We start from the raw sequence: 10,932 nt of genomic DNA, 5'->3' as shown, positions 1-10,932 counted from the left end.
AGCGGCTACAACCATAATCATCTGCAAATTATGGCGACAGTCACAGCAAAGAGATGAAGCACTGTTGAAATATGGGGAAAGCCAAAAACTGCGCTTCCTCCACTTCTGTAACATTGATTCATTAATGCTGAATTCTCTGCAGCTGCTCTGTTCCCATGTTGTTGCAGTATATTAATAACTAACCTCGTATTGTGGATGAATGATCTCAGTTGTTCTCCTGACTGAAGTTTGGCCCGTGTACAGCATCCTGCTATGTGACTGCATTTGTCCCTGACCACCAGAATCCGTCACGTTAACTTTTATCGAGTGGAAAAAAGTTGGTGTTCATCCTCCAGCTTCACTGTGCTAATGTTATGCTAACATAGCTGTGTCGCTAGCAATCACGTAGCACAACATTATATACCAGGTAGTCCAACTTCAGTAACCCTGCAAACGCCACTGCTGTTTAGTTTCCTGTCTTCATTTAGGGCGATCGTGGCTCAAAGAGTTGGCAGTTCGTCGTGTAACCGGAAGGCTGCTGGTTCGAGCCCCGGCTCAGACAGTCTCGGTCGTTGAGTCCTTGGGCAAGACACTTCACCTGCTGCCTACTGGTGTTGGTCAGAGGGGCCGATGGCGCGATATGGCAGCCTCGCTTCTGTCAGTCTGCCCCAGGGCTGCTGTAGCTACAACTGTAGCTGCCTCCACCAGTGTGTGAATGTGAGAGAGAATGAATAGTGGAATTGTAAAGTGCTTTGAGGGCCCCGAAAAGCGCTATATAAATGCAATCCATTATTATTATTATTATTCATTTATGTTGGAAATGATAGCAGAGCTGTACATATTAATTAGTTTCAAAAATCTCTCAGTCAGAGCACGGTATGAAATGTTTAGGTGGAAGCTAGCGAGCTAACTTCCTGCTAACTTCTAATTCCGTTAAATTTAATAAATTCTGTTTTCATGGATGTTAAACTTAATTGTTACACCTGGTAAAGCAGCAACGCTGATGATTTAATTAAAGATGAAAGAATTCAGACCGTTTTTAACTCTCAGTGTTCGTTTGACTTTGGGACCTGAAGTGGACGGCATTTTGGACCCAGATTACTCCGCGAAGCTCCTCACCACAGCCGCCGTAATGCTCTGACAATCCATCAAGCAGCGCGGCTTACCAAAGTTGTACTAAAACATTTTTAACAGATTTCTGCAGTCAAAATCGGTTCGAGGTCAGTAAGCACAACCAGAATTCATACATGAGGCACACTCTCAATTTTTGAGAAAATTAAAGGATTTTAAGTGTGGAAAATACGTTATACAGAAGAAAAGAATATATCGTGATATATATCGTTACCGCACATGCTTCAAATTATATTGCGATATGGATTTTAGGCCATATCGCCCAGCCCTAACTACTAACATCTGGAACAGGCACCATCAATTCAGGCCGTCCTGTCTTAAGTTCTTGAGTGATGCATCAGGAGGATGCTAACACAGAGCACAAAGATCCAACCTGCACAGGTGTGAAACAGATCCTTCTAATGCCAATGAAACAAACCCTTCCTGTCTCCATGTTTGACACACACATGTCCCAGAAGGTGAGCATTACCTGAATAACAATAATAATGATAATTATAATACTGATGATGATGATCAGTAGACAGTGCAGTTTCTGGGGAAACTGTGGTAGTGCTGTTGTTGCAGCAGGACACATGTCTGAGAACAGAATCGGCAATTACCAGAGTTTGACCCCCGGCGGGTGTGTCGCCGAGTGGGGAAAACCGGTTAGACACATGAACAGGTTGGTGGTGCACCTGGGGCTTCTGTTTAAGACTATGCTTCCTCCTCACCGTCACCCAGCCACCCTCTTTCCCCAGCTGCCCTCCTGGCCTCCATTTGCAACATTTGTTACAAGTATCATTACTGCTAAAGGAGGCTGAGGAGTAACTAAACATCTGACACAATGAGCAGGAAAGTGCAGGAGGGACAGGTGAAGAGGCCATGCTGCTAGCGAGTCGGCAAAGCTAAGATAGAGAAACAGTAAAGACACAGTGAGTGAATACTTTGGCTATAAATTAGGTAGTGAGTACACGGAGAGTGTCAAGTCAAACCGAGTTTAGGAGGTGGAGAGTCCTGAGACAAAGAAGTAAAAGTGACAGGCTGGAGGGCAAGCTGGGTGGAACTAATGTTGTGTCTGTTTTTCTGTCCGGGAAGAAAAAGAAGGCGAACTAGGGAACAACAGGAAATTGCCACTAACCCAGTATAATTCTTTCAATGGCCCTTTCTCAATCCTATGTACGCAACTCCATACTCGCGTTCTCGGCGAGTCCGGACTTGCCGAGAACGCGAGCACGGACTCGCGATTTGTACAATTGGAACACCAGCGTATTTGATGATGTCACAGGTCCGGAGTTTTTACTGCCGTCCCCTCTTAATTTAACTGTGAGTAATATGTTATGAAGCTTAACTTTAATCACAGCGAAACAGGTGAGATTTTAGAATGCTTTTATTTTTATTTTAGTGGACACTCAAAAATTACAATAGACAGCTGCTGGGGTTTGGAAGAGAACTGAACAAATATTTGAAATATAATCTGATCATTTTGAAGCAGCCTTCAGAATCTCCACGTATTAACATGCTGATAGGTTTAGTTTGAAAATGTTTCCTCCTGAATTGAAAAATATCTCAGCCAAACCAATTTACTCAGGAACAAATAAAACACTGAAATAAACCAAACATTAACATTTCGATGTTATCTAAGAACTAGGGGTGCAACGATACACAAAATTCACGGTTCGGTTCGATACTTTGGTGTCACGGTTCGATATTTTTTCGATACAAAAAAAATGTTCATGCCTTTTTAATTTGTCATTTATTAAAATTATAAATATATATTTTAACTCAAAAGTACAGTTTTTAAATTTAACCCTAACCCTTGTGCGTGTTTTTTATTTTGACAGCGAATGCGCACCTGCGGACCACTTATGTGCAGCCCTGGTTATTTAGCTCGTCATATCGCAGCCACAGAAATTATTTTGTCCATGAAACCATAAAGCTGCACTTTCTTTTTGCCTTATAGTCTGATTTGTCATAACTTCTCCGTTTTGTGGTAAGCTTTTCTTTGGCTGTCACTTCTTCACCCTGACCTGTCTTATTTGGCTCAGCAGAACTAAAATATATATCTGTCTGTGAAGGTTCTCAGTCATCCAGGTCATCGTAGTGAAATATATATCCTGCCGCACTCACATAAGCTCAGCGATTCTCTGCGCGATCAACCTCTCACATGTTTAAGCTGCGGGAGATTTCACTTGTCATGTTTGCATAGTAAGCTAACGATTAATAAGACGATGTCAGAGGAATTGGTGCACAAATTATCATCACTCACAGATCAGTGCTGTCGCTCTCTATACACAGTTCGCACGATTGCAAAGTGAAAGCAAAAAAACAAGCGCAAATTCAAACGCGACTTCAATATGTCACATATTGACAGTGGCTCACCGATGCCAATGACATAATTACCCAGCTACATTTCTGAAAGAATGCAAAAGCATTGACATATATTTTTCCTACAATAGCCCGACGGGCAGGGAAGAGATAGATTTTGGTAGCCCGACTGGAAAAATCGCTAGCTCCGGGATGTCGGGCTAGCGATATTGCGAGCCCTGTATCTGATTGAGGAATCACTCATCTTTGGAAAAGAGAGTTTATTACAGAGAAATGGCTCTTTCCAAAATAAAAGCTATACTATCCGCTTCTTCTGGGCTATATTCTCAGCAGCATAAGGAGAATCATGTGCTAACAGCTGTCTAAATGACTCGGCTAAAGTTAGTAGCATGCTTGTTGTTTTTGTCTTTGCACTAGGATGATGTCGGCGTAAATGTGCAGTCATATTCGTTGTGTTCCCACTAGTGCTTTCAGGTTAATCTCGATGAAATGACGTTAACGCCACAACACGGCAAATCTCCGTTAACGAGCTACCGCGGATCGCCCTGTGCATGGGGCTAGACGGCCAACACGTTAACGAGCTAACTGCGCTAACACACTAGTTCACACCCATGTAATTGAGCATTGCATGGCACATCCAACATACTGTTTTACTTTAGTCCATGACTCGCTTACCTTCAGGGTCATACGTCACATGAAAACCAAAATAATTCCAAACGCCAGATCTGAATGAGGGTGGGGGATGTTCAATTTGCCATGTTGCAAGGAGAGTGTCATGGTCCGGGTGTGTGCCAGTGTGTCTCCCTCCGAGCCGGCATCTCCACCCCTGGGAGGGGCCTCAGTGTTCTTCTGATTGCTCACACCTGTGGGTAATTTAGCCGGGGACTCATAAGGCCAGCACACTCAACCTCTCTTCGCCAGATTCTCAGCTAACCCTAGTCAGTGCAGGCCACCACCGTGATTTCGCACTTGCTTTGTGAATTACCTTGTCTCATTGTGCGTTTGTCTCATTGTGCGTTTCTCTCAAAGCCACACCAAGCTGCCAAACACTAATCTCTGCCGAAGAGCTCCAACCCGGATACTGGACCACCTGACAGTCCCCGTAATAATTTTGAAAAAAAAAAACTTGACCTGCGAGCGCCCACTGAGTGCATGTCAGCTAAAGCTTCAAACACGAGCAGTAAAGTGCAAAAACGCTTTGTTTCCTGTTTTAACTCTTACATTCATGAGTGAAGCAGGTCCAACATGATGATACATACTGATGGAGCATGTGTGATGTCACTGTTTTACTCAGTGTGACTGTTTTTAATGTCGCACTCAGTTGATCTGTTACTGTATATTTTTCACATGTTTGTGCGGGATATTGTATTTTTTTTAGATGTTATGTATTGATGTGGTACATGTATTTTTGACTTTTGTTGCCATGATGCCAGGTCTCTCTTGAAAATGAGATTTTTACCTGGATAAATAAAGGACTAAAAACATTAACACTGTCCTGCTACAGGCTGATGTTCCAGCTGTGATGACTGCAGTCAGGAAACGGCTGCTCAAATGATAAAGTCTGTATTTCTATGAATATCCTCATCAATGAACACCATACAACATGTAGGGCGCGCGCGTGCACACGCACGCGCACGCACACACACATACACACACATACGCACGCGCACGCTGCGCGCACACGCACAGACACGCGCGCACGTGGCGCGCGCGGACACTCACATGCACACAGAGCTTCTCTTTGTTAATTTAATTAGTTGAGGGGTATTTACATAATCCAATAATTAAAAAAAACATTTTGATCCACGTTCAGAAACCTACCTTCACGTGATTAAACACACACACACACACACACACACACACTCACACACACACTCACACACACACACACACACACACACACACACGCACACACACACACACACACACACACACCTGGATGCGACGCAGACACTGGCACTCAGAAGATTTGTGTTTCTGTGAACTTGTCTTTGTGTTCTTGTGGGGACTGAGTTAATTTCTGTTTAATGGGGGCCTCTGTCCCCTCATGCTGGTGGATCTCTTCATAAGCGGCAATCCTAATTTTAATTTACAAATGTTTTCGAGCCTGCCAAACAAAAACAAACACACTCCCCTAACATATCAATTTGTGTCTTTGTTCTACCGCAGGACGAACAGCAGCGACCAAAGATTCACTGAGTGGAGGGTGTTAAAGATTAAAAAGTACAGGGCACAGTGATGTCTTTGGACCTGCAGGAATCATCATATAAACCACAGACCGATAATATCATAACAGGATATAGATGACAGCCACCTTCCCCTTAAGGCTCAGCGTGACAAGACCCCACCGGGCCCTAATGGTAATGACGGTCCTCATGCAAGCAGAAAGACCGAGGTGTGTGTGTGTGTGTGTGTGTGTGTGTGCTTCAACTTGTTTTGGTAGCATGTTCGTCCATATGTCACACACATGCTGATGACATCATCGTCATCATCATTATTGACCCGATCACTGTGATTGGCTCTGAGAGTGGCGTGTTTGGCTGAAGCTAATCGATCAGCCAAACAGTGCTGGGTGTAACAGAGTACATTTACCAGCGTATTTAAAATAGAACATAGGAGTAACTGTATTCCGTTACAGTTACCGTTTAAAAAGGTGGTATACAGAATACAAACAACAGAAAATATCAACAATCAATAACAGCTGATTTCATCAGGCGCTCAGCTGCTCAAACGCTTTCACTTTATTTAAAGTTATTGATCAAACACGCTGATCGTTTCCGGTGTCAGAAAACCTCAAATAAACAACTCAAATCAAATCAATGAAGGAAACTAAACTCCAGCTGATCCCCTCCTCCCTCCGGCCCGGCTCACCTGGCGCAGGTGCAGTCCCGGTACAGCGTCTCGAAGTCGGGTCTGCTGATGAGCTTGCAGCGGTTCACTCCGGGCTGGATGGCTCCGAGCCCGCGCAGCACGCGCACCTGCTCCACGGTGCAGACCACGGGGCTGATGCGCAGGCGCTTCAGCTTGGTGTACACGGTGTGCAGCCCCCCCACCAGGTGCTTCAGGAACAGCTGGAACACCTGCGGCAGGCACAGCAGCTCCGCACCGTCCACCGTGAACGACGCCACCTGCACGCCGTGCACGTCCACCATCCGGCAGTCCGCGTGCGCGACACTGCCGCCGGGCAGCCGCGAGGGGCCGGCCGGGACAGAAGCACTGTGAGGCGGGTCGGAGTGGAGCAGAGGGTCGGTGTGAGGGCTGGAGGTCCGGATGGAGGAGCCCGCCATGTCCGAACCCTTGTTTAATCCGCCGCCCGCGCGCGTCTGTCCACGAGCAGCCGCTCACGCTGACTCCACTCCGCTCTCACCCCTCCTCTCTGCCGCCAACAGCCAATCAGGATCCAGCCAATCACACGCGGGCGCCACAGACGGACAAGACTACCGTTGGCTGAGGACAGCGCTCCCAGGGGCGGGGCTTCGGGGCTGTGATTCTGACAGGTGAATGATTGACAGGTGAGTCTGAGGTTTATCGTTCACTTTGTTTTCGACTTTTTACATTTATTTTATTTTTTTATTCATTTACTGATGTTTTAAACAAAGCTCACAAAAATAATACATGTATGTAGACACACACACACACACACACACACACGCATAATTCGACATAATTAGTTTATTACCAGGCCTCTGGAGAACTTCAAGACATGTTGAGGAGGTCGTTTAGCCATTTAAACCAGCTGTGTTGGATCAAGGAAACATGTAAAACCTGCAGGACGCCGGCCCTCGAGGCCTGGAGTTGGACATCTGTGGTTTAGTCAAGTCAAAAAAAACTCTATTTATCCCCAAGGAGCAATTAAGATAGATGCCCTGCCGACCATACATACAAAACACAAACATCACATTGGGGAGACCGGTCAGGCTAGGTAGCACTGGCCGGTCGCCCAACGAGCAGCGACCCGGAACCGAAACCATAGAAAATGCACAACACGAGGAAAGACAAGGAAAACAAAGACTGAGCTCCAACAGGGAGATCAGTTTGAGAACAGAAAAAAACACCTCAGCACATGAATCATCACATCTCACAGGGGGGAGTGTAGGACGTCGAATCAGCTGCACACTAGTAATGTCTGCAGGTACATCGAGAACTTTCCAAAACCTTTGGCTACCTGAACATTTGGCCCTGTGTTTAGCACACGTGTCTGAATATTAGAATCCAATTTGTTTAATGTAATTTCTGTTTCAAATAGTTCTGCAACTTTGCACAAACCTGTGGCAGACTGTATTTTAAAACCCAAATCTTTCACAGGTCTTATTGTCCCAGAAAGGCGAGAGCTGGGACAGCGTTTGGTCCTGTGTCAGTGACCCAGTGTTTTGAGTCTTTGTATCATTATTGAACTTTGACTTTGTCATTGTTTATCTTTTCTAATCTTTTGGTTTCTGTTTGTGTTCCATGGTTGCTGTTCCCTCCTAGTCAAGTGTGTTATGTTTCCTGTTTTACTTTGAAAGTCTGTGTCCTATGTAAATGCATTGAGTTTTGCTTCCCCTTTCTCATCTTGTCAGTCACTCCCAGCTGTGTTCTTCTGTGTTTCGTTCCTCGTTATCCCTCTGTGTATTTAAGCCTTGTGTTTGCCTCTGTTAGTTGCTGGTTTGTCTGCGTAGCTTCCTCCGTGTCTCCCTGCAGCTCTGTTTTTGGTTTCAGGTTTGTTTTGTTAGTTTATGTCCAGTTTAGGTTTTTTCCTTGCCTTGTTTCTGTGGATTTTTTACCCCCTTACAAAATAAAGCTCACTCACACGTATGTACCTTTCATCATTTACCTTTACATGTACTTCTGCTTAGATTGAAGGGTATAGATGTTGTTGGTATAACTGAGGCTCTCAGTTTATGTTACATTAGTTTAACCTAAGTCGTAAAATAAGTGCCAAAGCTGAACTGAGGAAGTGCTTCATAAAGCTAGCTCTGCTCGACGCTGTCAAAGGCTTGTTCTGCGTCCAGCTGAAGCAGAGCCATGTCTGCATGTTTACGTTGTGCAGAGAGATGAAGCTCCCCTTCAAGTCGGTTTGCCAGTACTGTGAACTTGGGATCTGTATTAGTGGGATTGGTAGGATTCACATTTCGTAGGTGGTTTCCCAGGTTTGGGCAGTACCATTATCATCACGCATAGACAGAGGTAGCTCTTTTAAAGTGTAGCGTTCCACTAACTTATCCTACAGGGGGCGCAACACTGTGTCTTTAAATACTTTACAAAGGTAAAATATTTCCTGTTTTTAATTTGTGCATTACATTTGAAAGTTAAGTCATTGATGACAGAGAGTCTGATTCAGTCCCAGCTTCTCGACAAAGTGAAGTGACGTTGATAGAGTCTAACGATTCTTACGTTGTGTATGGTTGTGAGTCTTTATGTTGTGCGGCGCGTCGGGCAGCTGTTCATTGTTGGCGATTAGAGGCTGTTGCTTCGGCTTCCTCCCAGTTAACACCAGCTCTAGCTCATTATTATGGTCTGGCACCAGCTGGTCTTCGGTCTTCCTCTTAGTTGTGAGGAATAAGGAGATCATTTGTTCTCTGAGGATCTGTGATGTTTTCATCTGCGGTTCTAATTTCATTTATTGTTTCTCTCTCGTTCACTGTGATGCACCAAAGTTTTCCTGCTCTCGCTCCCTGATCGCCGCAGGTCTGTCGACGCTCGGCTGATGCTGTCTGAACTTAATTTATCATGTTTTTCGTTTTAATAGATTTTGTTGTTTTTCTTTAGTGTCATTCAAATTCATCTCTAGTTCCACTTCTGTTATTTGAGCATCAAGTCCAACATCTCAGTTTTATTTGATCTGTTTTCTGTGTAAACCCTCATCTGTCCATGTATAATTACCTCAAAGGCCCCCCCTCTGGCTGAGGCTGTAGCTTCAGAGTTAGTGAAGTAGAAACCGTCATCAGTGAATTTGGGTTATGTACCCAGCAGTGATGGCTGAATGCTAAAGATCGATGAGTTGAGAGTTTGAAATAAGGAAACAATCTATGCGACTGTGGCTGAGCGACAGGACTGTGCTCTCTGTGTTGGGATTTCTCGTCTCCTTGCATTTTAGGCTCAGTTCGGACATGAAATGTTGTATAACTGAATAGTTATAGTCTGAACCTGATGATCTGTCAAGCCCAGGATCTAAGGTACAGTTAGAGCTGCAGTATAGAGGAACATATAAAAGCTGAGGTCACCTGTGTTGGGCCGTATAAATGAACCACAATGAAGTCTTTCTTCATCACTGAGCGCTGTATGATGATGAAGCTCCCTGTGGGTCTAAGATGGGTCATGATTTATGTCCCCACCTCCATCAGCATGTGATGAGAGGTGGGTAGAAAAAGCCTGAACCTCGTCCTTCTCCGAGCAATTTCACTCCCACACGGGTGTGTCTTGAATGAAGACGTCCTTTGGGTGACATTGTTTGAGTCTCTTCATTACTCTCTATAGTCTAATACATTTCCTAAGGCCTCTCACGCTCCAGGAGAGCCGTTTCATTCAGTTTGTGCCCTTTAAACAAACTGACTGCATTCGTCTCAGCTGTAGGAACGAAAATGACTATTTAAAACACTCAACTCTTATAAAGCACAACCCAGGACCCGACCTGTGGAAATGTCACAGATTCCCTCCTGTTGTCACTGAAACTTGTTTGGCTACTGATCGTATAGGAGCAGAAAAAACATCCTGTTGTTAATTCAAAGCTTTAAACTCACTGCGACCATATTAACTGAGAAGCCAAAGAACATTTACAGGAATTAAATATTACATGCCTGCGTCATGCCTGCGTCATGCCTGCGTCATGCCTGCGTCATGCCTGCGTCATGCCTGCGTCATGCCTGCGTCATGCCTGCGTCATGCCTGCACAGCTACGACTACAGCGTGTTATTTTCTCTGAGCTGAGGTTGTTCATCACTTCCAGAGTGGACATGAATTTATCCATCATTTTGTTTCCGGGTCTTTCGTATGAATTCTTCCACCTCTGATGGAGTGGAGGAGGTGCCGGCTGCCGTGATGGGAGATCAGTCCACAGGAGCTGCTGTTTCACCCGGTTTCTCTCGTCAGCGCAGAGAAAATCATCACATGGCATCTGTGGTGCTTCGCGGCCGCTCTCGTCACCTCGCCTCGTCCTGATGATCGCTCGGGTTGGGCCGTTTGGGATGTTTTGGCCGTGCAGCCTATGTCCCACTCGATGGGGCTGCTGAGGCGAGCCTCTCTGAAACGCTCCAGTTCTGTCCTTTATTTCTAAGGTGGATGTTGTAACGTCTCACAGTTGAAGTGTTCAGCCAGAACATGCGTCTCGGTCCGCAGGGCGCTAGCTTCTTCCATCTTCTCAGTGTCTGGTCCATCTTTTCGTTGTTTTCAGTTTAGATCAGTGTTCTGTAATCTGCATCCTGATTGGCTGGGTTGGAGCAGTAGCTTGTTTTGGGGCGAGTACGAACAGAAAGTGTCTTTAGCTGTTGTGTGTCGAGCTCAAGGCTTTACTGCCGTTCAGATAGACGCCATAGCCTGAAG

The 10,932-nt window shown here is 45.2% G+C and overlaps 1 protein-coding gene across 2 annotated transcripts in view; it reads right to left on the bottom strand.

Annotated features, from left to right (window-relative positions):
* The window catches only part of LOC146661404 (dachshund homolog 2-like), a 27,734-nt gene extending 21,017 nt beyond the window's left edge, over positions 1-6,717 (bottom strand). For both annotated transcript variants that reach the window (XM_085421491.1, XM_085421490.1), the window contains exon 1: positions 6,286-6,717. In XM_085421491.1, the coding sequence (XP_085277617.1) occupies positions 6,286-6,701 (416 nt within the window). In that variant the 5' untranslated portion in view covers positions 6,702-6,717. The remainder of the gene's footprint in view (positions 1-6,285) is intronic.
* Between the last annotated feature and the right edge of the window lie 4,215 nt (positions 6,718-10,932).

Source organism: Rhamphochromis longiceps, linkage group LG10, assembly GCF_057381845.1.
Source record: "Rhamphochromis longiceps isolate RC_006_pf linkage group LG10, R_longiceps_female_GT1.1, whole genome shotgun sequence".
Taxonomy (NCBI): domain Eukaryota; kingdom Metazoa; phylum Chordata; class Actinopteri; order Cichliformes; family Cichlidae; genus Rhamphochromis; species Rhamphochromis longiceps.
Note: the sequence above shows the minus strand (reverse complement) of the source record. Positions and strands in the feature narration are given on the sequence as shown.